General features: G+C 36.0%; 2 protein-coding genes and 1 long non-coding RNA gene across 3 annotated transcripts; 1 reads left to right on the top strand and 2 right to left on the bottom strand.

Annotated features, from left to right (window-relative positions):
* Nucleotides 1–2,246: 2,246 nt before the first annotated feature.
* On the top strand, nucleotides 2,247–15,871 carry LOC113229975. Its single transcript, XM_026463677.1, has 10 exons — nucleotides 2,247–2,352; nucleotides 2,979–3,090; nucleotides 6,241–6,384; nucleotides 6,470–6,525; nucleotides 7,704–7,793; nucleotides 13,149–13,240; nucleotides 13,582–13,668; nucleotides 14,104–14,302; nucleotides 14,385–14,572; nucleotides 15,647–15,871. The coding sequence occupies exons 1-10, from the start codon at nucleotides 2,247–2,249 to the stop codon at nucleotides 15,869–15,871; spliced, it is 1,299 nt and encodes a 432-aa protein (XP_026319462.1).
* A 113-nt stretch (nucleotides 15,872–15,984) lies between these two features.
* Nucleotides 15,985–19,387, bottom strand: LOC113230372 (proline-rich protein 36-like). The gene is made up of 3 exons (XM_026464278.1): nucleotides 19,363–19,387; nucleotides 18,180–18,335; nucleotides 15,985–16,922 (listed from the first exon to the last, which is right to left on the bottom strand). The coding sequence occupies exons 1-3, from the start codon at nucleotides 19,366–19,368 to the stop codon at nucleotides 16,185–16,187; spliced, it is 900 nt and encodes a 299-aa protein (XP_026320063.1). The 5' UTR covers nucleotides 19,369–19,387; the 3' UTR covers nucleotides 15,985–16,184.
* A 4,896-nt stretch (nucleotides 19,388–24,283) lies between these two features.
* Nucleotides 24,284–27,934, bottom strand: LOC113230573. The gene is made up of 3 exons (XR_003310512.1): nucleotides 27,899–27,934; nucleotides 25,250–25,310; nucleotides 24,284–24,336 (listed from the first exon to the last, which is right to left on the bottom strand). It is a non-coding gene; the product is annotated as an uncharacterized LOC113230573 (long non-coding RNA).
* Between the last annotated feature and the right edge of the window lie 41 nt (nucleotides 27,935–27,975).

Consider the following 27,975-nt stretch of genomic DNA (forward strand, 5'->3'; position numbering starts at 1 on the left):
GGTTCCTATAAAGCGTTTATTGCTACAACAATGTATAGATTACGTTTCAAATGAAGTTAGATAACAGATACACACTAGCATTGTGGGTGACGTGTTTAGAAAAGCTCATATCAGTAAAAGTTTGGTAATCACGCAATGGTCACGTGGAAGGACATTTATACTGCTAATATACAGTGATACCTACCATAGAAAGAAGCTTAAATATAATTCCTAGAATAATAGATATATGGACATTTACTGCACGTAATGCATTACAATACAACAATAACAATTGTACAAGATTGCACAGGCCAGGAAGTAAGGGTTTGCTGGACGAGTATGAGTTACAAGGAAGAGCGCCAGAGAAGCCTTGTATATACGAGTCAAGCAATCCCGTTCCCGCCGAGGCATGTACAGTATTTTTCTCAAACAATGAGGAAATAATAAAAGACTAAAGAGAGGAAGATGTACAATAAAAAAAGTAAAAATTTTATTAATTACTATTAAAAATAATATTTAACGTGTTAGGACAATTGCTAAAAAAAATATTACTGTTTTTCCAGGCACATTAACAGTGTCTGCTGAACTTCTGATGATGTGTTTGAATGTGTATCTATTAAGTACTGTATTTTCTTTATCACTCTTCTCACAAGCACTTATTTTCGCAACCAAAATAAAAAACGACGAAAAAACAAAAAAATACCAAAACACTTTAGTTTAAATGTCACCACCACCGTTTTCTTTATTTTTTAAGTATGCGGTACAGGTAGGTATTCTTAATTCTCGCAAATATGAACACTGGGCTGTTGGCTGTATGAGTTTTTCTTTTGCCTGTTTACGTTGTTCGTTATTAGTATTTAGATTTAAAAGTTTAGAGAAGTGGACAGTAATGGATTTTCATACTTTGCAGTCTTTAGCTGGGCAGAAGTCTCGCCACAGTTCATATTATAACAAACTTTCCATGTTCGTTTTTTGAAAGTAATGCAAACATTTCCGAGCATGTTTGAGAAAAATACATTTCTCTCAAACGTCATCGAACGATCTGATTGTCGATTGTCTCTTCGTACTCTGTATGCGCAGAAAAGGGACTGCGCCAACGAAAGAGAATCTATTCGCTCACTACAATTTCTACACTTCATTTTCACTATACGAGTATAGTACAACAATTTTCTTAATCTCTCTTGGCAATCTTCGAAGGCTTAGAAGTGTATAATAGCAGCCACTAGTCTTTATTTTGTTTCTATTTTTGTTAACTTCCTTGGTATATTATTCAGTAGTAAATGTTATGTTATAAAAAGGAATTTAGTTTTACAGCTCTATGCAGTTCAGATGGAAATCAAAACAAAACAACACTAAAGTACATTCATAATTCTTAATTCAAATTATGATAGATGATAAATCTAGTGATCGCAACACACGGAAATTTGTATTCGGATGCATTCGGAAATCCGAAGTTTTCCGAGAGACTTTAAGAAAATAGATGCACTGTACTCATTGACCTTCATTTATCAATGTACTAAATCACCAATCAGCTTATGTATACGTTCATTATTTCCATACGTCGTCTGCAGACAGTTGATGTACGTGACACACATCGGCACAATTAGCAGAACAAAACATTAAAATATGAAATAGCAACGAGATTTAGATTTCAATAAATAAGATAAATAAGAGCGGTTACACGCGCGCGACTTTAAGCAGCGATGCAAACGCGATACTCACGCGATGCACGTTTGAAATTAATTAACTAATTTATTTGATGTTTTTATTAATTTCACTTTTAAATTTACAATTAGCAAAATAGTGTGCATAAAACTATACAGATTTTTTGTACATAATTACACAACATAGAGGCTGTACCGATGCAGTTACGCGTTTGCCGCGACTTTGCGCGATGCAAACGCGCGTTTGTGAAACGCACGATTGCATCGATGCTAAAAGTCGTTGTGCGTAACCACTACTAGCCTTAAACTTGCAATTTAATCATCTATCTTTATTGGAAAAAAATCGAAATTTACAAAATGCCTTTTTTTAGATGTTTTGACAAAGCGGCGATAGAATAAAAAATGACAGTCGAATATTGTTTAATTTTAAAGGTAAAATGTCCGACCAGACTTTTGAAAAAATACTGCATTATTTTGGATACTTTACTTTTAAAGTAGTGTTAAGCTAAATATGTGGCTGTATAATAATCTACACTCGTCAATCGTAAGTACTTGGTATTTTTAATTGTTTGTTCAGTGTTTGTCAACTCTGCGGTGAGTGTGATGAGAGACTTTACGGAATGCCATGATGATTTCGCCCACCAGCCGCCCGATGGACTTTTAAAACCTCACTCCTTTACCTGGCTTGGTGTCATCCATTATGTGCACGGTTTGTAATATACTTCACGTATAGTATTAAATAGGCAAGTAAATAATATTAAGATGTTTTGGAATCACTATTAAGGCGCCTGATAATTACTGCGTTCCGGTTTCGAAGGGAAATGGTACTGGTGAAATTACAGGCACATGGGACTTGTCAACTTACGTTTCAGGGTGTCCGGCGCAGTGGCAGTACCCCTCAGATCTTTGTGATTTAAAGCTCTGAGTGACACTGCAACTATTAGGAACAGACGTGACGTTTACCACCAGGCATACGACTTGTTCGTCCCGTCCATATGATCCCGTCATTTAGTATAATAAAAAAATACGATTTAGTCTATGGAACATGACGTCATCGGACAAAATTATTTCATTTCATTTAAAAAAAAATATGTTTTTGCATTGTTTTTGGTTTTGCTTAAGTGTCTTCTGTAGATAGCGTAGACTTTTACTTTAAAATATTAAAGTCAACAGGGACTTACCTGTTTACTATTTTATCATATGTATTGATTTGACTAACAAACCAAAAGTTGCAAAGTTTCATTTATTGTAAATATAACATTTACTTTTCAATTACATTTACTTTTTGTGTTACAATGTTTTCTGTGACTTTTCACAATAAATTATATTTTTTAGTTACAACCGGCCTTCCACATCACAATAAAGCACCACGTGTAGTTCTCATCCATAAACATTTCGCTATGGGCACTTCCATGGATTTGCTGCGAGTGCCAAAAAATTACAAACTGTAAGTAGTATCAGTAATATTGTACAGAAATAAAAACTGATAATTTAGTAATTATATCATATATAAAGGAGACCCGCTAGCAGCCCATTGTCTTATCTAACAAGGGAGTTTGACTCTTTAATCCGCCTTTCAAGCCCACTGCGTGTATCGGTCTTCAGACATTTTGGAAATTTTGTGAACTTTCTGTGAGATGCAGATTTCAACAATTTTGAGCGAGAGGTAATGCTACTAAATAATTCACAAATCTACTTTACTTAGAACTTAAATCAAATATGCTTTAATTGAGAATCAACCGTTCTAGAGTTGTTCCACCGCTCTTATGAATTAAATAACTAAGAATAAATAGTACCCTTGGTATAATAAAGCCATATACATAGGGCGCACTATAAGTTTCCGGAACTGGCCACTTACATAAACAATATACAAAAAGTAATTACATTTGAAAATGGAACTCCTTGGCTGTAGAATACAGTTTATTTCATCTTACTGCCACTTGTTTTTACATTGTGGCGTCATTTTAGAAATTGGTTGTCTACATCACCATGGGTTAACTCGCGAAAATTTTCGTAGTTTGATTTTCTGCGACTTTAAGTGTAGTTTAACAGCTCAGCGGAGCTTCGCTTGGCTTCAAACTGCTTTTGGCGACAAAGCACCATGCAAGACCACTATTTATAGCTGGTTTACAGAATTCAAACGCGGTCGTGTGAATCTCAGTGACGATTTTCGTGATGGTTGCCCGTCCACTGCTGTGAACGACAAAAACATCGATGCTGTGCGCCGTGTAATCAAAACAGACAGGCATGAGATTCGGGCATCTTCGAGCATAGGCATGAGTCAAATACAATCAATACTACACAAACATTTGAGTGTAAAAAAGCTGTGCTCTCTGTGGATCCCACACAATTTGACTGAGGCTCAAAAAACGGATAGCGTCACTTGGTGCAATGCCATGCTTACTGGATTCAAAGAAGGGGCGTCAAATTTCGTATGCGACATACAACACATGGATTTATAGTTACAATCCCAAAACAAAGCAGCAATCGAGCGTACGGGTCTTTCGAGATGAGCCGAAACCAACCAAAGTGGCGCGCGTGCAAAGTGCCTTTAAGCGGATGATTGCTTCTTTTTTTAATAAAACTGGACGCGTGGCTACTGTTGCTTTGGAGAATCGTTGTACCGTGAATAATGATTGGTACACGACCATTTGTTTGCCGGAAGTTATTGACAAACTCCGTAACAATAACCGTAAACGCCGTATCATCTTGCACCACGATAATGCTAGTTTTCACACGGCCAGACGGACAAATGAATTTTTGAAGGTGAACAACGTTGACCTTATGAGTCATCTCGCGTACAGTCCCGACCTGGCACCTTGTGACTTTTATTTATTTCCAAAAATTAAGAACCAGTTACGCGTTCAACGATTTTCATCACATGAAGAGGCTGTCGAAGAGTATGAAAAATATGTTTCAGAGATTGTCACGGAGGAATGGCATAAATGTTTTCAAAATTGGTTCATTCGTATGAAAAAGTGCATTAACGCTAACGGAGAATGTTTTGAGAAACAATAAATTCATTTTTGACCATTTATAGTATTTTTTTCTTATTCATTCCGGAAACTTATAGCGTGCCCCACGTATATGTAAGCCACACGACAAAAGTGCTTTTATCACATAAAAAAAATATGAACTACATGAAACACATTATGTGAAATTGTATAACTATTCTACGTGTATGTTTTTTTATATAGTGTAAGTGCGCATTTGACTTCCATCTCACCTGGTGGAAAGTGGCAGGAAATTCCACATCATAATCGTTCGCCATAAAAATGTGGAAACGTAACGCTTCGTGCGAATCTTTGGAATATCCACAACATGGATTCCACATCTACCCAAGCCTACGCCTAGTCCTCGGTGATGGAAAGGGGAAGGTGGAATTAAATCGTGTAATTCCATCGCACTCTCCGTGACACACTCTCCGTATAATTAAATAATTAAAATAACTGTATTTTTTTAATAATATCAAGTGACGGGACGAACAAGTCGTGCGCCTGATGGTAAGCTACACGCCTGTCCATAACAGTTGCAGTGCAACTCAGAGCTTTAAGACGCAAAGATCTGAGGGGCACTGCCACTGCGCTTGTCACCCTGAGACATAAGTTGACAAGTCCCATGTGCCTGTAATTTCACCAGTAATATGTGTACATGGTCTCATACATTCTTCGGTATGACTCTGCTTTAATTTAAACACGTATTCTCACTTTATTTTACGTAGTACGTTACCAACTGTCCACCGATACACTACATCAACGAAAGATTTGCCACCCTAACACCTGTATTTTATACCAATATGCTTTTAATATTTTCTTTGCAAATATTTCTCTGCGTACTACCACTACGATCCATGTAAAGAGTAAGGTGTCCCATACCATACCTGTAAAAACGAAAAACAAAGATCTGCAACAAGCGCACAGAAAAATTCATAAAACTGCTGGTTCGTTTCATAGCTCTGTTGGCCATCAGGCACAGTATGCAGCCGGATCGTAAAAATTATTCTAAGTGTTCGATATTTGTATTAATACTTATAACAAACTAAAAATAAAAAAATAAAATATTGATATTCAATAAATTTAATATCCTATTTAACATTGACCTGCAGATATGGACGTATTACACCACAATGGTACAAAAAACAAATTTTAAGTGTTTAGAACCGTAAATTTATAATTAATTTAGTAGCAGTAGAGCTTCTTGTGAAAGAGTTAATCCAAGGAAGTACTGCCACGTTACCTATTTCTGCCGCTAAGCAGTAATGTTAGCATTGCTGCGTTCCAGTTTTGAAGGGTAAGAGGGTGCTGGTGAAATTACAGGCACATGGGACACCCGTCAGATCTTAGCTATTTAAAGCTCTGAGTGGCACAGCAACTGTTATGGACAGGCGTGTAGCTTACCATCATGAGCAGTACTTGTTCAAAAATCATCTATTTCAGGCATTTTTCTCAAACCACTGCACTATTAAAATCATTCCAAAATGATCAAAAACTCGAATGTACTTTAAAAGTCGCATCGTATACGCGTTAGCTTTTACTTTAATAGGGTTCCTTTGAAAGTAAGCAAAGCTTTAAAAACGGTGTTCAATTTTGCTTTTCAGCGGTAACGTTATATTCGGTGATTACGAGCGAGATGAAGAGGATTGTGGTTTGACGAAATCACAAATTCACATGGGGCTTCAGTGCCCGGGCGCATATATAGAAATGCCCTTCTCTGATATCATTCCGCATCCGGAATTCTCAAGGTTTCTCTTTTTAACGATTTCTGTAATTCATTCTCATAATCATTATGTACCGTCTAATGCACTGATAATTTGAACTGCTTTTCAGATTTGGTGTAGGAAACAGTCTGGCTCTCGTCAAACTACTTCGACCCTTGAAATCACGTAAGTGTACATACTTATTATTATTGTTTTTCCTTAATAGCGGCCACTAAGCTTGGGCCAGTGTCAGTTTTGTTGTTGTTGCTGGTTAATCTTGTTCGAGAACGCCAAAGATTAGACAGCAGCAAGGTATTTATTTTTAGAAGATCTCTTCGGCTGATCGCTGTTGTAGAGACAGATGACACCAGAGGTAAAGAAACAAACTAAAGCAATGTAGTATTGAGATTTAGTATTAGACCATGTTATCTCACTAAATATTATTAATAATAAATATTAATAATGCACAATAATAATAACAGTATTTTTTAATCAAATTAAGTATTAATCGGTATAACGTCAAAAAATTCGTCAACTTTATGCAATAGGTTTTCTATTAGAAATTTCTCATCTTTCTTTTAATTTTCTAAGTAACATTACAACAGCTACGATTTGGCAAATGAACTTTTCTAAATTGGTTCTGATCTAGGTGTTTTGGGAAGTGCCCCATAATGAATTCTCTTTGTCTGATATTCATAGTACTGAGAATTCCCTAGTTAGAGACCAGGCAATTGATACGAGTGTCATGTGTGTTATAAAAAAAATATTAAACATTCATAAATGTACGTAATTTATAGGGCAAATTAGATTATAGCGCTTCAGCCACGCTGCAACTTCCAATTTTCATACAATATTTAGAAGCGCAGTTGCAGCACCACTATCGTGGCACGTGTGCGCCGTATTTGCATTCACAATAAAGCGTGAAACACATCCGCCGACCATCCGACCCACGATTTCAATCATATATATATACACAGAATTACACAGCATGCTCCCGTCCCGACACGCGCCCGACCTGTACCCGTTCACTGTGTAATTCAAACTGCGCCACTGTCGTGCCACTGCAGCGCTTCTACAAGCGTCTAATTTGAAGGCGCCCTTAATGTCATAGGTACCTGTCGCCACGGAGATTCGAATCGTTGACCTTTCAATTGAAGCAACGGTTCTGCCACAAGGCTACTACCGCTCTTCCATATCTGTTGTAATGTTCAATAAAAAATGTTTGAAAAAACAAATATACGCGATTTAAATCCGGAAAAATAGTTTCATTTCCTATGTGTAACAATCGCGAAAACCTCGAAGAACTCGATATGTTCAATAAAGTTTATGCCTACGTTCTATAATCAAAAACTTTCTTTTTTCAGTTTACGCTGTACCAATTTGTTTACCAAGTTTGGAAGAGCGGCAAAGAAAGAAAAGAACTAAAGTCGTATTTCTTGTAGACTATGTCAGTGGTAAGCAAACGACATTTTACTATACAGTACTGTAACTAAACACTCTAGATCTCACTACTATTTGCGTACAAAATAAGTACTCCAATTCGCAAAGAAACTTATTGCCTCCGTGGCCGAACGATTACAATGCTAGTCTGCCAAGAAGAGGTCCCGGGTTCTATTCTCGGGCGGGGAAAATTATTTGTATGATCTACATTTATTACTCTCGTGAGTTTGGGTGCAATATGTTGTTGCCTATGTGTATGACCTTGGCACCCGCGATACAAGGTTTCCCTGGTGCGTTCTATGAGTGTGTGCGTTATTATTATTATAAATAAAATAACATAATTCTATCTTCATCAGAGGCGACCATTTGAGCATAGGATTCCTCAAATTATAGAATACCACTGCGTGCAATCTTGGTCCCTTGCATTTATTACTTACTAAGCCGTTTTTATACGTTTTGAAGATCTCCCCAAATGGTGGGTCCACATTTGTGACACTTCAACAAACCGAGACTCCGTGAAATGTAACGGGTATTTGCTACACTAAATGTGGATTTAAATGTGTTTATATTTGCTAGTGCTTTAACATATGTATACAATATGTACAATCTTACGCGATGTTGTACGTTCTTGTTACGCCATAAATATAAGGCACGCTAGTGTACGTGCCATTTCTGTGGTCGTGGATCGCTCTGTGATATTAATTAGGTCGTGCCATTAGTCCGCGTGACAATAATCGTCCACACGTGTTTTTTTTTTTCACGCGTATCTGTGACGATCACGAAGTCCGGTGCGTTGAAATGTCACAATTGTGGACCAAAATAAAGGTTATTTTTTGTCCTACTAAAAACAGAATGTCAAAGAGAGGCCATTTTCAGAACAATGGATATGTGAGCCCGCCGTCGGATACACCAATAAAATAATTATAATCCATGGGCACCAATAAGTTTCTTCAACCTACAGAAGTATATAACAGTATTACCATGACTAACCAATGTCTTGTAGTTTAAAAAACAGCACTTTGAGAATATGCAAAAGTGATTTTCCAGTTTTTTCTTTTTTGTAATTTTTCAAGTTAACAACATAAAACTTACTTTTTAATACAGTTACTCAAAACGTGGTATTTTTCGTACTAAAAATCGTGCCGAAAGTTGGAATTTTCGCACTACAGTCAATTCGGGTAACTTTGAACATTTTTTGCGTTATTCTAATAATTTCAAATTTAATTATGTTTCTTAACAATTACTTTATTAACTGAATAGTGTTCTTTTAAGCCCTTTTTTCGTTCTTATAGAAGGAATTTAGTAATTATTCAACAAAACTGTTCTAGATTTGCTCCAAAAGTCACATTCAAAGTTGCCTTGAATTTTGGGTATTTTTGAATAAGATAAGCCTTCGATATGGAAACCGTATATTTACTAGATATTTTACAGTTTGTGTAAGATTATACGACATATTCATATTTTTTAGATGTGAATCTGTCCAAATATTCCTGACAATGCGTTCAAAAACGACATTTGACTCGGTATTGCCATAATAAAACGAGACGAACTAATTTACTTGAAATGAAAAACTTTTTTTTTAGATTTTTTAATTAATGCGAATAAAAATGAAAATTTTCTGTTTAATAATAAATTCTACGCTTATTTAGCTATCAAACGAGATCAAAATGAATCACCTATAACAATTATTTTAGACAAAGTAAATACATAACAAAAATCTATTCACCCCACTCCTTGAATAAAATATCGTCATCAATATAAATACGGCCGCCTTTTCTAGATAGTTGTTGCTCTTTTATAATATTCACAATATCGGCTTTATTAACTTGACATGTCTCAACGTTAGAGGGCCAAGACCAACCTCCTAAAAAGCATTTTTGGAGCACTGAGACAGTAATTTCCAAAGGAGTAACTTTTAGAACTCTCCCTGGAAACAGACTACCCTCTTCTCTAAAAACACAGTCAAACACATTCAAAGTTACCCAAATTTCTCTGTTTGGTAACGTCGTCAAAATCTAATTCGTTTTACGCGTAAATACAAAACCAAATTAAATTATTCTTTAAAAAGCGATATATAACCTCTACTTAAGTATGGAAACCAAAACTTACCAGTCAATATTCAGATTTATATATTTAATTCCGATTCTAAAACTGAGCAACAAATCACACCAAACTACTTTCACCAAGAAAAAACTGCGAAAGTTTAAAAAAATACAATTTAACATTACTTTTTTCTTTCATAACTTTCGTTTAACAATTTTGTTCCCATTTATACAGTTTCAATACTAAAAATAAAAGATGCCATACATAAAATAAATTTTTAAATCTTTTACGCAACTACGTTCAAAGTTACACCACGATTCAAAGTTACCCGAATTGACTGTAGTGCTTTTTACTTTTCCATTTTTTTTAATTTACTGTTGTTTCAAATCTTAAGCACAGAACTAAAGAAGTTGTATATTTATTTAATATTTACGTGCTTTGTGACGTAAGTCATTCGTCATTAAAACTTATATTTATTTACAAATACTATATAATGAACGTATCGAGTGGAGGTCCGCAGTCTCTGCCTACCCCTGAATGGGTGACAGGCGAGATTTTTATGTATATATTTGTTCTATGTATTACAGATAAATTGTATCTCACTACCGTGCACGGGTTCCCAAAGAAGTTTAAACAAAAGTACCAGGACTTCATAATATGAAAAGTGGTTACAGACCGATATTACAGAAAATAAACAAAAATAGCACGTTAGAACTAGATTTCCTTAGACTTTTAAATAATAATAATAATAATAATCATTTATTTATATAATGGTTGCAGTGGTTGTATTTCATTATTTTAATTTACTAGCAGAAAATGAGTTTTTTTTTAAATACTGTTTTGTTTTATTTTCAATGTAGTTTTTTCGCAAATGTATTAAAAAACGTCGTTTGATACACGTGCGGATTTGTCATTTTCACTTTTCTCGCGTCTTGACCCTCGCCTCTGGCTCGGGCCAAGAAGCCTCGAGACTCGTAAATAATGACTAACTTTCCGCATTTATATCAAAAATAACTATTGTACGTTAGATATTAGAGAATTATCTAGCCATTGTAATTGACTTTGCAAAATAAGCTATTTATATCGAAAAAGTTAATAGATTTTCCTTAATAACAGCCGATAGATTCTTGTAGTTATGAATTTACATAAGTAATTAGAACTTTTTTATCAAAAAAAACCGACCTCAAAAGTTTGTCATCAGATCTATTTGTTAAGTGTGAAACTCTATAAAGCAGATTCATACCCTAATTTGCCGTCCTTAGAAGTGTAATATTTTGTTTAAAATTAAATGAAACCACTAACGTCTTCGAACAAAAAAATAATCACAGAAATCAGTTCATTTATGACTTTGTGTCGGAGTAATCGCGTAGCATACACACAAAAAAAGCTCCTTTTTTGAAACCGGTTAAAGCACTGTACAGTGTCTTGCAGGATTTTGGTTTTATGTGATAGATTAGTAACTATGTAGTAACTTTATACATACCAAACCTGATTACCTCTTTCGAAACGTTTAAATTGATATAGAACTTGTAAATTTAATTGTATCGTTTTAATGTCATGATAAAACTTAACAACTAGTAGTAAGTAAAGCTACAATTTTTCTTTTGAAACATTTTAAACTATCTAGTCACATTACGCATAGACATAATGCATTAACTGCTAAAGTCTTTTAAATGAATTCTTTAAGCATAATTTGAAATGTTTCACGTTTCACGGAGACAAATTTTTCCCTTGAGTGAATATTTCCATTGCGATCATTGTACCTACTCCTATTACTTCTTCACATATTTAACTGCCTCCTTGGCCGAACGGTTACCATGCTGGACTGCCACGCAGAAGTCCCAGGTTCGATTCCCGGACCGGTAGAAATATTCGTATGGCCTACTTATTTCTCTCGTGAGTTTGGGTGTAATTTATGATTGTCTATGTGCGTGTCCATGGCACCCGCGACACAGGGTTTCCGGGGCTATGTTGAGTGTGTGCATTATTATTACTATTACATACTAACAGTTAAAAAGTAATATCAGTTCCACCGTAAATATACTGTTGTAGTTGTTGGTCTTCAATTTCGATAACTTTCGATTTACAATTTGCTGTTTTCTTATTGTTTCCTTTCAATATCCAATGTCGTGCACAAATTTTTTTTTAGAAAGCAGCTCGAAATCGTCCATATATTTATATTGTTTAATGTAAGGGTTCGGTATCATAATGACTATATCTTTAAAATTACTTGATCAGTATAGGGACTAGATCGCAACACGACCACCTCTGCAGAAAGACTATGATTTACAATGACTTGGTAGCAAAACAATCAGATATCGAAATGCCCTTTAAATGAACCACATAGTAAAACGACAAGGTAGCAAAATAACTAGATTTTGTTATTGTTTTTCAAATTACAATTTGGTTCATTTAGTATTATCATTCATCACGAAAAAAAAATTAAGCAAAATTTTTGTAATTTGTATTTTTATTTGTAGGCCACAGCCGACCTTACCAACTCAAATTAATTTTTTTTAAATTTTTAATTAAATTAATAATTAAAAAAATTAATTAATTTAATTAAATTAAAATTACCAAACAATTTAAAGTATAAAATGGAACCAAACTTATAACTTTAAATTGTACTTTATAGTGGAAATATTTTTGAGAAAATAGTTTGTATATTTATATTTTCATACGATTGAAAAATTATAGCAGCGATTACAAAACAGTGACACTTTAGAAGTCATCATTAAACGTCATGACACCTAGATTTCAACTGGCTAGTATTTATTCGTAAAATATGCCGAAACTTTTTGCTTTTATGTGGCACACAGAAAATACACCATTGATTTATTTGTAAGCCAATGAAGTACACTTATAAAGTAAAGTTTATTCCACTTTAAACTTTATTAAAATATTAAAATATATAAAAAAAATTTAACTAAACGTAGTTACCTTGTGGTTTTACTATGTGGTCTATTTAACGATATGGTCATTTCGGTATCTAGTCGTTTTGCTTCGAAGTCAATGTAAGTGGTACATGAAATAATGTAATATATAGTAAGTGGGTCGCCATTTGTTTTCTGAACGTCAACCAAATACAATACCGTGTGTCTAAATTAGTTTATAGTAAACATATAGTAAAGAATAAAGCCAGTAGGGCTAGGAACACAATGCGCGACTTGCGCGAGAGCGATATAGAGCGCGTGATCTCTTTGCGAGATTGGCAGTACCTCGCGCTTTATGTCGCTCTCGCGCTAGTCGCTCCCTGTCGTCCTAGCCCAACAGACAAGATATATCGTGAATATTTTCCAAGTATCATACCGCTTTTGTTTTTGCAGGTGTCCCAAGAGACTTCACAGTAGAGAAAATGGCCAAAAAGTCATTAAAATTGTATACTCATAGAGACTGCAAAAGACATCGCTTGAAATCGGTAACGCGTTTTTTGTCCTGATTAAAATAATAGCTTAAGTACCAAACCAAATCAATTAAGTCCAAATTTCAGTAAAATCCATTCAGCTGTTTCAGCGCAATTGAATAAATAATAAACAACATCAGATTTTCCACTAATATATATTATAATTTTGTTGCCTAAAAATAAAACTTGGATTGATATTGAATGTAATTGATCAAAATTACAAATGCAGTAACAAATGTCGTTTTTCGATTAATAAATGAAGATTGTATATCACTGTTGTTTTCGCAAGGAAAGGTGTTTCAATTGTCCAGTCTTCAGCAATATTTTATATAGCGTAATGTAATTTTGTTCCTTAGAGGCTTGGCAGCGAAGGAGTAAGTCACGTTCTCTGTTCCTCGGGATGCGGAGTACGAACCGGAGCTCCAATTGTCACCCATTCAATGGTTCGTGCTATCTATACAATATACTACACGGTTTATTTTGAAGAAACACCGAATTTGAAGGCCGAAAGTTCGCACTCTTGTAATAAGGCCACATCTGCATAGGATAACTTTTCAAGAAAGAGGTTTACAGATTCTACGAACGGAAGTAGTCGATGACTTTTTGATGCTTAAGTGGGAGAGTCGTAAAATATCAATATACATACATTAATTTATTTCATGAAGTTCGTACTATTGACTTTCATATGATAAAATCACATGTGGTTTTATTATACCAAGCGTACGAGTTATTGATTTGTCAAAATGGGATTTTAACGCCCTGTATCCCAACTGTTTAGTTTATTCAATGATGAAATCTAGATCCTTTGTACGCACTATAACTCTTTCTGTAGTTGTAATAAAGTAATAAAAGTAAGTTGTAACTGAATTCAAATCTAGGTTGGTAACTTCGAGCTGATGGGTTTAGCGGCAGCCTCAGTCCCGTGCGCCCGGCGCGCGCAACGTCAACGGCTCAACGCACAGCCGCCCGTCTATATCGATGTATACCCCTACTCATCTTGGATCATCAACACCGTCACCGCACACATACTACCTTTGCCATACCCTAATAAGGTTACGCTCACTGATGCTGGAGTTAGTAAGTTTCGAGTTCATTATACATGCCGCTTCGTCACCACCTTTGTGAAACCCCTCGTTAATAAACTATAATATCCTTTCAGAAGGGGGTTATGCTAAAGGTTTTCTCAGAAGAAGAAAAGAAGTCCTTCAAGGGTGGAAGGGTCGCAATTATGTGTGCGGAAACTGGTGTTATAAAAGCGAGCACAAGAAAAATAGGTTAGCATTCTTCTACTCGGAAAAATTTCAGATAAACGGTAACCCACCTGGCGTGATGAACATTTTTTTCCAAGTACGTATTCTTCACCTAGAGGTTAAGCTATGCAAAGTTTTATTTGTTATTAACATGACGTAAGGTGCAATTTTCAACAAAAAAAGTGTAACCGTAGAGCTTCTTGTGAAACAGCTCGTCCAGAGAAGTACTGCCACCTTACCTATGTCTGCCGCCAAGCGGATATGTGAGCATTTCTGCGTTCCAATTTTGAAGACTAATGGTGCTGGTGTAATTACAGGCACTTGGGACTTGTCAACTTATGTATCAAGGTGACAGGTGCAGTAGCAGTGCCCCTCAGATCTTTGCGATATAAAAGTCAGACCTTGCGGCGGCACTGCAACTGCTACGGACTAGCGTGTCGCTTACCACCAGGTGCACAGCGTGTTTATCGCGTCCACAAAAATCTAAATAAGTTCCCATCACTTGATATCATAATAATCTCAGTACAGAGTACTAAAAAAACCGACCTCAAAAGTACGTGGAATTACATCTATTTGCCAAGTTTTATTGAAATATCCCTAGTTCGCCACTATATAGGACTTGACACAGGAGATAATAAAAATCGATTCTCACTACTCAAAGTATATTGAGAGAGAAAAACGCCTTGAATTAGAGAATAGCAAAATCAACCATTAAAATAATTGAATTTAATGGTTGAATAAAATGGCTAAATTTTATTATAAGGAGCAATCATTAGGCGCTATTTATAAAAATGAATCTTCATGCAACAGCCACTTTTAAAGGTGGATGATTTTCTTCAAAATTAAATGGGACCACTATGGAGGTACTCTCTTTCCAACAAAAAATCATTAAAATCGGTGCACAAATACCGGAGTTATCGCGTAACATACGTACAAAAAAAAACATTCAGTCGAATTGAGAACCTCCTCCTTTTTTGAAGTCGGTTAAAAAGGAAACAATTCTGACACACACAGCTCTAGGTATCTAATAAAGTACCTATCATGGTCAAATCATACAATTTTGTAGTTTTCGGATAAGACGCGTTGAAAATTGGAGCCTTATAGTGCTGTACAGCTGCAGCAGACTGTCACGTGTCAAGAGAATTCAAAGTCAACCTAACATTTCTTACAGTTATCCGCCGGCTTGGAAACAACAATACTCTGCGTGAATATGCTATTTCCTAACCGATGGGCGGATCCAAAAATCCAAGGTGTAGGTGGCTACAATATCTCCATTGAGTTCAGTACCGATCGGTTCCCTTATAATTTCTATTATACTGTCGGTATCTACGGCAGGAATACTACTTACACTGACATGGAAGATTGGCATCTCGAAAGAAATGAACGTATCTGGTAATCTAGACTTTATTTTTATTTAATATATACGATTATAAAATATTTAGTGTGTAATTAATTCCATTTCACACAAATAAAATATTTATAGTATAGCTATCACGGTATTCATCGTATAATTTTTGTAATAAAGTATTTTAATTTAATGCTAATGTGTATGAATAGAATTATAATACATGAGAATACTTTTATAATATTTATTTAAACACTTAGTAAGTACTATGCTAACAGTAGATACTTAAATTATTCCAAAAATAAAAATAATCTTCAATTTTACTACAAAGTATATTATTTAAGAATACATAGGATTAACATTTTTAGATCGACTCTATAGATACTGTGTCTTCATCGTTCAGTCCTTTGTCGTCATTGTTACCTGAAGGGAAAGTCGAGGGGGGAGAGGGGGCGGGTTGCTGAGGACTTGATGGATTTGATGGGAATTGTGGAAGTTGAGGAAAACCAGGTACGGACGGAAACTGTGGTAATTGGGGAAATGAGGGCGTCCCTGAACCCTGAGGAAATTGAGGAAATTGAGGAAACTGAGGAAACTGAGGAGTCTGCGGGAATTGAGGTAAGGACGGAGAGCCAGAACTTTCCGGCGTCTGCGGGCTGGATGACTCTACATCTTGTACGTTTTGTGGAGGATTTTGCGGGTTTTGTCCTTGCTGTGGGAAAAAGGGGAAGTTGCTTGCTGGCGGGAATTGTGATGTGGGAGGTGTTGGTGCTGGTGAAGACTGTTGTTGGTCTTGTAGCGGGAACTCAGCTGAGTCAACGACAGCAGTATCGGCATCACCAGCTGGTTGATCCGCAGGGGGTAGTCCTGGGTGTTGAGATTGCAGGGGCGGTTGGGCAGGCCCGGGAATGGCGGGAATGATCGTAGGGTAAGTAGCAATAGGACTGACGGGTGCTACTGGTGGATAATATATAGCACCACTTGTATAGTAAGGCGGCCCTTGTACGTGCAACCCAAAACCTGGGTGTACAGGAGAAATAGGATTTAGTTGCGGATATTGGTAAGCATATTGTGGAGTTTGAAACTGATAGGGTACCGGCAACTGTAATAGAATGAAAAGTATAATTAATCAAAGTGTAAGGAATTATTTTGAACCTTCCTACGTTACAAAGTAGAACTAGACTGATTAAATTGAACTTCCTCATTATTATTAATTGCCCATTGAACTCTTCTACTATTAAATCTGAGTACGTGTACTATCATTACCGACTACCATTGCCGTCAATAAATAAAAAATATGTTTATTAAACCAGAAATAATTGAGTGATGACGCAATAAGCGGCGAGATTATGCATATATCTGAATTTAATATCTCCTGCATAAATATTTCGTAGTACAATTAATTCTATGCGCCTTTTGAAATTGTTATAACATATTTTTCCAAAGAAACTATAAACATTTGTCAAAAATTACTATTACGTTATTACTTGGAATTTTGCATATAATTATACAACATAATAGTCATTTTTAATTTAAATTTCCTGTTTAAACAGGCCCTAAAAACTTTCACTTACTGAACACTGCAGCCGCCAGACCCAAAGTAGATGTAGAGGATCTCGACGAGCTCGTAAATTTAAAGACCATTTCAGTTGACTGTAATTTATTGGCAATAGGCAAATTGCACTACTCCTGTAAACCTTACTGGTTTACCACAAATCGAGTGGTGGTTTCTTTTGGAAGTACAATTAAAAACTGAACGTCCTTTTCGACCTTTGAATAAGAATAAGAATACATTTATTGCATGACTATGGGTAATAACATAAGGTCTTAAAATATTACATTGGTTTGTGCTCTATAGTTTACCAGTTAAGATGTACAGTACATGTGTTAGTTCATACAAAAAGTTCGTTAAATATGTGGTAGGAATGAAATAACATGCATGTGGTATTAATTGATTGGTTCCAAATAGTACCCCCGGCCTCGTAATGTGCCCTTGATGGGGTTTAGTTACTGCTTCGAAAATGACATAAAGATTTATTACTAAAAATCTTTGCGTTTCCAACATACACAAAGTAGTCTTCTCACCAATTATGATTAAACCTCTCGATGTTACTTTCATCATGCTGAAAGATGCGCCGTGGTAAACTAAGCATATTTATTTTACTTATATGTATATTATATGTCAATTTTATTTTGCCGTATTTTTCATACATTTTTCCCTCTCTCTAGAAGTATGACGTCATTTATGAACGGTCTCTAATGCGAGTTTAATTAAAAAGTTTAGAACCAGTTTAGGAATTATAATGTATGTAAATTTAAATTAAGTTATTTTGTCGTTATTTCCTATGTAACTACTTACCGCATTAATGTACTGAGATAATGGAAAGCTGAAGGTCTTGGTCTCAGGAGATAATGTGGTTTTCTGCAGTATTCTGGAGACAGGGATTGCGCCAGGCCAGGCTATTGCGTTCCCCGCTGAAGCAGTCGCCACGCCAGCCAACAATAGCAGAAATACCTAAAGAGTCACCAATGTGTTTATCTTGGCCTTTTTTAAAGATCATCGTCACTGTTCTTATTACCTTTAGGGTTGTTTTATAATAAATAATTATGACAACGACCAAGAAAGTCTTAAAAATTACTCCAAATAGTGTACACTGGTATAAAAATAATTGATACTGGTTAATTCAGCCTAGATTGCGAAATAAACATTTATATAAACTCCCCAAGATGGTTTATACATACAGGTATGTAAGATTTGATATATATGTTACGATTTTTTTCATTTTTGACGTAACATAGTGAATAATTCCTTCAACACTAACGTATAGTGAAACAATAATACCAATTGTCTGAAACTAGGAAATTCCCTGTACTGTGACTACCACAGTAACGAAAAGGTAGTAGAATACCAAGAATGATTTAAGAAAATCATTTCCTTAATGGGCCCAGGCATTGAACCCGGTATCTCCTCATCTAAAGTCCAGAGTCCTAACTGCTGGACCTAAGTTAATTGATTTCAAAACTACATGTTATCAAATCAATTAACCAACATTTTTATAACCTCAATATGTACTTACATATCAAGTAAGTACGTTTCTACGTCAAACGCGGTTTAATAAAGTCTAATATGTACAAAATCAAACAAATACTCGTATATTTTAGGAATATCAGTAACAATTGAATCGTCTGAAAATGCATCTTGTATTTTTGCATTGAGTGTGACAGTTCCATTAATACAATAGAACTCCCTGGCTGAATTAATGAATTGCTTTCACGTAAAATTTTTCACCTTTATTGTAAATTACACCACACGTTAAATTAATCCTATAAGTAAAAATGCAAAAAGAAACACAAACTATTAATTTCTTGAAAAAACCACCATCAGAATATGAGGTATATTTTAACGTAATATTTCAAATCACTTTTCACACTTCACATTAAAATGCAAACTGCTAATTGAGGTATAGCGAAAGAGTGCGGAATAAGATCACTTATTTTAAACTATCAGAAGTGTCACCCAAGGTTGGACATTTGGAGCGTACCTTCATCTCGGAGGCACGCCGAACTCGGATGACTATAATACGCGCGGTGATCCACTCACCAGACTTATATACTAAATATTACCCCGCCCACAGCCGTAGAAAGAAAACGACTGGATATGCCTCCCATCTTGACGAAGCTTTCGTAATGCATTGCTTTTACAATATGCATCTAAACTGTCCAATAAATAGTTCAAAGACATGATCATTCTAAAACAACGTTCGTAATTACATTTTTTATGGCCACCATTTCCATAAATACTTTAAAGCTAATTTCCAATTATAATAAAACCCGTTTTTCTAGCTTATTCTAAAAATGTAACTATATCAGATAGGTGTAATAGCGTTCATGTTTTATTAATTATTATTTTACTTTAGAAAACATCACTGGTGCTAGTATTGATTTGTCTGTTCCATTAATTTTTAAGTGCATGTCAATAATCACTAAGGTATCTACCTATACTCTTGTGTATCAAGTTTACAAGAACATTCTTCAGGAGATACCTGTTTATTTGAATGTCAAGGATAAGGAAGAAGGAGAAGTAAAAAAACGTTATAAACAATACAAATCTATATTGGTACCTACATTTACCATTGTTCCTGTGCAAATCGTTTATCTATCGGGAATATATTTTGACCTATTTTATCCATGAGGATATACACTGGTCTCGTAAGCAGCATTTCTGGAGTGAATTTTTGTGACCTTGAGTAAGGAGTCGCCCTCCATAACCGCCGAAATACATGTGCCACCATCGAAGCCATCTGTTGTGCCGAGGTTTCCATCAGCATCCAATAGGGTTTGTGTGTAACTGTAACGAAAAATAATATTATAGTAAAACGTAAATAATGTTATTGTTTCATAGATTTCTCACAGATGACGCTACAGCAAAAAACTCGTTAAAAACCAAAACCAATATTTGCAACTAGCACATGGATGAATTCGTGAGGTCCGTTGGTTCGTTCAGTAGCTTAATTGGCAGTCGCGATGAATGTTTTCTAAGTGTTCGATTTTTGTTTAATTATTATAACAAACTAGTGGAGTAATTTCATAAAAAAAATTAATATCATGGTGGTGAAATATCCTGACATTCAATAAAACTTGATTAGTAAATAATATTAGTATACTTTTCCTGCAATATTCAATTTAAATATCAACTCAATGCTTGTCTTCCATGAAACATGTTGCTTTACACTTTTGACATAAATTAAAATTACCGAGTTTATTTCAGTTGTTTTAAATGATCTGAGACCTTCAACAGTTTTAATCGCGATATATATTTTATTGAATATCATGTTTTTATGACCATGATATTAATACTATTGTGAAAATACTCCAATAGTTAAGAGTCATTATTGATACAAAGATCGAACAAATACAAAGAAAAAATCCTTCAATCCGGCTGGATTCAAACCAGTTTGCCATACTGGGGCTATTGGGGGAACGAATCAGCAGACCTCACAAAATTCTCTATATGCTTTTTGTCGATCCTTGTCTTAGTCAAACGGCATTTTTACCGTCGTTCCATTTGTAAGAAACCTATGAATACCTATTGCTACGACAAAAAACTGTTCAAATCAAAAACAAACCTCGACTACATAAAGAAATTCATGAAATTTTCTCTATGTTGTCGAGCTCAGTTGGGAGAGCCCCGCTCTGGCAACAAATCCTGATTTGAATTTAACCGGACAAAAGAAATTTTTCTTTGTATTTGTTCGATCTACGTTATAATTCACGTTCTAAATATTCACCGGTATATGTTTGTGCTCTTTTCTTTCTAATATTCTTAACTTTCCTGACGTTTTCTTTGCTGTCTGACGTCATTAGTAATAATTCCACAACAGCATCAGACAGTACACTTAGCTTGGTTTTATCTGTAGTAACCGTAGGCATTTCTTCCCATTCTGTTTCTTTATTTGTGAATATCACAGGTGTTATATTTTCGGTCCATCGTCTTGACAAATTTTTGCTTCTAGTGACGCTCTTGCATTTGCCTATTTTTAGTATGGTATTTGAAGCTATCCTCATTTTTTGTGTCAAATTTACTGTGTCTCCGATCTTTTTTTCCTCAACAACTTTTTTATAAGAATTTGTAATAGTCTTCTGTGTTGGTTTGTCCCGTTCATCATTCTGAAGCTTCCATTTCAATAATATTTGCTTTGTGAAGTTTGTATTATTTCTTGGATTTTCTACTAAATTTGGATTAGAAAACGCACGCTGTGTATCCTGAAAATAATAACACATTTTCCATAATCGTTTGACACTCTGCATGTTTACTGATTTATACTTGGAAACTGAATACCTATGAAGGTTGCGAACTTCTGGATACTACTGATACCGAGGTTTAAAGCTATGTTTGGTGTTCATATTTATTTATTTATTTATTATTTTTTTTATTGTGACTCGGCAAAATGACTGCACCGCGCCTGATGGAAAGTGCGAATACAGTCCAGAGATGAGAGTAACGGATGGAAAACACAAATATCTTCACTCCGTCACTATCATTTTGCCGGTCTGGCCAAATGCTTCTTCACACTACGTTTGAAGGACCCGATGTTGTAGAGGGGAGGGAATACATGCGCCGGGAGTTGGTTCCACAATTTGATGGTTCGGCATAAAAACGAATTGCCAAACTATTTAGTGCGGGACGGTATTGAACTGACCGTCCATCTGTGGCAACGCAGTCCGGCACGGGTGGTCCGCTGATGAAAAGGAGAGGAAGGGATAAGGTTGAATAACTCTTCAGAGCACTCACCGTGGTACAGGCGATAGAATACGCTAAGAGACGCTATATCTCTGCGAAGCTGTAACGACTCCGCATGCTCAGTTACATGAGGATCGTTGACAACACGGAAGGCGTAGCGCTGCAGTCCTTCTAGGGCATCGAGCAAGTACTTGGCAGAGCCGCCCCAAAGGTGCGAACAGTACTCCATGCTGCTTCGGACCTGAGCTTTATACAACAGGTATCGCAACTCTGGAGTAAAAAATCGGTGCACCTTGTTCAGGTTGCCAAGCTTGCGCGACGCGGTACAGATGACGCTCTCGATATAATCTTTGTTGCTCATGTCCTTCCGGATGCTCATCCCCAGCAGGCTGAGCTTGTCCTGCAGCGTCAGCGTTGTACCCTGAAGATGGGGAAGTGGAAGGAATGGGGATTTTTTGGAGCTGAACGCGCATACCTGGGTTTTCTTGGCGTTGAACTCAACCAAGTTTCGGGAGCCCCACGACGATATATGTTCCAAAACATGGTTGAGCTCATCGACAAGTTTTTCCCGGTTTCTCTCAGGGTCCTCCCGGGTGCTTGACGATTGCTTATAATAGCAACCGTGCACTGTGCTATCATCTGCATAGCAATGAATGTTGCCAAAAGGCAACAAGTCATTGATATGCAGAAGGAACAGCGTGGGCGACAGCACGGAGCCCTGTGGCACCCCAGCATTAACTGTCACGAGCCGCGAAGTGCCTCAAAATATATTATGTCCCTGAGCCTTTGTGTATTTACATAGGGAGCTAATTGTGTATAAGTATTAATGTATAACTGGTTGTGTTTTTTTTTTCGTAATTAACTATGCAACTTTGTCTATGTATTTCTATGTTGAGTGTGTGCGTTATGTTGAGTGTGTGCGTTATTTACGAATCTATCCAGTTGTCTAAGGGCGCGTTCCCATTATGTAGTGACGACAGATAGCCGTGCAGTTTAAAATGTCGTGACTTGTATATTTAAATGAAGTTGTTCACACATAGAACACCAGGATTAACTGTCGTTCACGACTTTTTTGACGTTACAACGACAGACTGTCCTGACAATGGGAAGAGCTAACCGACAGTCGTCTGACGGTAAATAACGCGTCACGATAAACATGTGACGACAAATAATCGCAACTTGAAACGATTCTGCCGTGCAAACGACAAGGCGGCTGCCGTGAACCGATAAATTGTCGTAACGATCTAGTGGGAATAGCTGGAAGTCGTCCAACGATAAAATAAACGTCCACGACACAGTCCCAACATAGTCGTGATATGGGAACAGGCTAGATGCGACAGTTGTCCAACGATACATAAAACGTTACGACATAAACGGGACGTACTCTTAGGCGTTGTTTTTAAATAAATAAAAAACATTTGAGGTTGTAATAGATCTAAAAAATATGCTTTGTTCACAAACATCATAAATTTGCGATTCAAATGTAATTGATATTAAAGTAATCAAATAGAAAATCATGAAAACACAGATGGCGCTACAGCATAAAGTCGTTTAAAATCAAAAACAAAAATCTGCAACAAGCATAGAAAAATTGTAAGTTCTGCTGGCTTGTTTCGTAGCTCAGTAAAGTGCCCAACTTTACTGAGCTACGTAGCGCCAGACACGGCATGCTGAAGGCGCTGGTTCGAATTCAGCCAGATCAAAGAAATTTTTCTTAGTGTTAAATTTTTGTCTGAATAATCATAAAAACATACTTTTTTATAATACCAAGGGACGGGATGAAAAATATCGTGCGCCTGTAGGTAAGCGACACGCCTATCCATAACAGTTGCAGTGCCACTCAGAGCCTTAAATCGCAAAGACTGAGAGGCATTGCCACTACACCCTGAGACATAAGCTGACAAATCACATGTCCTTGTAATTTGACCAGCACCCTTAAGCCTTTAAATCCGGAACGTAATAATGCCAACATTACTGCTTGGCGGTAGAAATAGGTAAGGTTGCAGTACTTCCCTGGACGACCTCTTTCTCAAGTAGCTCTACTGCTACTAAAATACACATCAAATGAAACACGAAAATAGGACGAAAAATAACTTGTTTATTTAAAACATTATGCCTATCGTATGTTTTAAGTATCTCACAAATCCTAATGGCACACTTTTGTGTAAAGGATGCACTAGGCCATCGTTCTTTTTTGAGAATAGGCTGACAATGGCTTCAAACCACATTCGAAACGCTTTACTTTGGTCCATTCCTATATCAAACATGGAGCCACCTGAAATTATATTATATGTTAACGGTGTACATATAACTGCTTTTATACAATTTTACAAAATACAGCTCAAATTAATGTTTATATATAAGTACATGCTACAAAATTGAAGCGACATTCTGGAAAAATCGATTATTCCCGTCTGATCCCCTAAAACTGATCCCCTGGTGGATCCGCTTTGTTTTGTATTATTTCATGTTACCATCGGATCCCCTATGCAGGGATCACGAATAAATATTAATATTTTAATCCCACTTGTTACCTTGGTGTTCACAAGCTTTTTTTGGTAGGTACTGTCAACAAGAGAAGCTTTTGACAGCTTCTAAGACATGACGCAAATTCGCAGATAGTGCATATTAAGGAATATAATTTACAGTTAACAAAACCACTAGTAAAGCGACGATTAATAAAAGAAATAGCAATCGATAACTGGCACAAATACGTCACTGACGAACTTTTGACTGCGACTATCACTGTTAGTCACTATTTAGAAAAACTAGCATTTTAAATATTACTTAAGACTCATTTTTTTATTACTTGTGATTTGCAATATGTTAATACTAATAAGCTGTCGTAAAAAAATGATTTGACGTTTGCTCTATAAACGATTTTATTTTAAAACTTCTTTTTCCTTTGACTGTACTTACCTTACAAATACAATAAGGAGATTTGTTGGGAGTTGCTAAATATAGAGTGGATCAATTGGGATTTAAATTGGCGGTGGACCGTTGTAGAGGATCAGATGAAAATAACCCAGAAAATCAATTTTATTTTATACCTACATTGGACATACGAAGTGACTTAATTTATTAAAGAAAATGTAATATGGTTTCAATATCGTATTGTCTTAGAACGCACCAACCCTTAAGTGTAACTACGTATAGATTAGATTATATTTTGTGCTGTGGTATCTTACCCTTTTGTCTTTTTATCCGAAGTTTGGGTTCCGTTAGTGGTTGTAATCCTTCACTTTTAACCTGATGACATAACATAACATATTACGAATTAAACTTCAAGCATATCGGTAATAGCTTTTGTCCTGAAACCAAAAACATAATAGCGCATAGTAACCAATATTTTAAGAATAAAGTAAATATTAAAAAAGCCGTGGAAACCTGTTGATATATCGCCTCTCAACCAGAAGCCTTTGGTTTGTTTCTCAGAATTTGTGTGCGCAATTTAATTTCAAATTTACTATAAGCTTTTCGGTGAAAGAAAGCATCAAGCAACCTTTGAAAAAAAACTTGTGAAGTCCTCAACCCGCAGCAGACTATGGCCTAAATCCACGCCTGATAGGACACGCGTGCGGACACAGTGGGAGGTGTAAATGTGTTGACGATGATGATGACGAAAGTAAATATTACGTATTAAGGCGATAACACTGAGACGGAGAATAAACATTAACGTTTTACATTATGTATTATTTGTGGTAGTATGTTGGTCGTATGTTGAGTACGGTCACGGCACTGGAAGACTACGAAACTGAGTCTTGCAAAAATACAAATTAGACCAACATTTGACCGTAAGAATTCGTTCTTAATGTATACACATACGTTTTACTCTAGTCGCTAGCGATAACTGTCACCGTAATCCATATGCAATCTCTTGCAGGGGCACTGGTTAACAGATAATAAAATAGATACTAAAAAAATATTACATAGAAATAAAAAACAAAAAGTATCGTAAAACATAGAAAAATGAAAACGTAAACGTAGGTGGGGTGCATTATAAGTTTCCGGAATGAATAAGAAAAAAATACTATAAATGGTCAGAAATTAATTTATTGTTTCTCAAAATATTCTCCGTTAGCGTTAATGCACTTTTTCATACGAATGAACTAATTTTGATAACATTTATGCCACTCCTCCGTGAGAATCTCTAAAACATACTTTTCATACTCTTCGACAGCCTTTTCAGGTGGTGAAAATCGTTGACCGCGTAACCGGTTCTTAATTTTTGGAAATAAATAAATAAAGCACAAGGTGCCAGGTCGGGATTGTACGCGGCATGGCTCATAAGGTCAACGTTGATCACCTTCAAAAAAATATTTGTCTGTCTGGCAGTGTGAGAACTGACATTATCGTGGTGCAAGATGATACGGCGTGTACGGTTATTTTTACGGAGTATGTCAATAACTTTCGGCGAACACACATGACCAGTTTTATTTTAAAAAAAGCAATCATCCGCTTAGAGGCAATTTGCACGCGCGCCACTTTGGTTGGTTTCGGCTCATCTCGAAAGACCCATACGCTTGATTGCTGCTTTGTTTTGGGATTGTAACTATAAATTCACGTTTCGTCACCTGTTACCCTGTCCCATACCAAATTTGACGCCCCTTCGTTGAATCTGGTAAGCATGGCATTGCACCAAGTGACGCGATCCGTTTTTTGAACCTCAGTCAAATTGTGTGGGATCCACCGCGAGCACAGCATTTTCCCCCCACAAATGTTTGTGTAGTATTGATTGTATTTGACTCATGCCAGTGCCTAAAGATGCTCTCTCGGTATGTCACATGCCTGTTTGTTTTGATCATACAGCGCACAGCATCGATATTTTTGTTGTTCACAGCAGTAAACTTGCGACCATCACGAAATTCGTCACTGACATTCACACGACCGCGTTTGAATTCTGCAAACCTATAAATAGTCGTCTTGCATGGTGCTTCATCGCCAAAAGCAGTTTGAAGCCGAGCGAAGCTCCGCCGAGCTGTTAAATTACCCTTAAAGTCGTAGAAAATCATACTACGAAAATTTTCACGAGTTAAATCCATGATGATGTGACAACCAATTTCTAAAATGACGCCACAATGTAAAAACAAGTGACAGTCAGATGAAACAAACTGTATTCTACTGTCAAAGGGTTCCATTTTCAAATGTTGTAATTACTTTTTAAATGTTGTTTATGTAAGTGGCCAGTCCCGGAAACTTATAGTGAGCCCTATGTATAAGCTATTTTTTTTTAATTATCATTCAAAATGAAAAAAAATATATAATTGCCACTTTGCCACATTTTAAGTTACATAAGCAACCTGACAGTGTTTAACGATTTAATATGACGATGTAACAATTTTCAAAAAGATTTTGTTTCTTGTTTGACAGTGTTGGTTTCTGTTCAATTGATCATATAGAAAAGTAGCTACAATGTCACAGTGGTATTAACATAGCTGCCTATTTACATATTGGTATTTGCCTTATAGGATGGAAAAAAATAAAATGTAGATGAATCTCGCAAATCTACACATTTCTCGGTTCTTTGTCATCCATTTTTAGAATTTTGGTTGAAGTATACCATAGATAGGAAATGAAACTATTTTTCCGGATTTAAATCGCGTATATTTGTTTTGTCAAACATACTTTACAGGTCCCATGCACGATTGACTGATCAGTCAACCGTGACCATGGGTCCTGTAAAGCAGCAGCAGCAGGGACATTGTTTCATGTGTTTATGTTAGAATTAGAACCAATTAGAAAATAATATTGATAATCCAGAAACAAAAATGGTGTCACACAGTTTTATGATTCTCATTTCAACATTATGCATTAATCGTAAGACTTAAAACACGGACCTGCAGTAATATTGTGGAGATGTTATCTCTCGGCACTTGGAGGACACCACATCGCGCATTCACACAGCAATACACCA

This window comes from Hyposmocoma kahamanoa, unplaced genomic scaffold (assembly GCF_003589595.1).
Source record: "Hyposmocoma kahamanoa isolate Upper Pololo Valley unplaced genomic scaffold, ASM358959v1 63, whole genome shotgun sequence".
Taxonomy (NCBI): Eukaryota; Metazoa; Arthropoda; class Insecta; order Lepidoptera; family Cosmopterigidae; genus Hyposmocoma; species Hyposmocoma kahamanoa.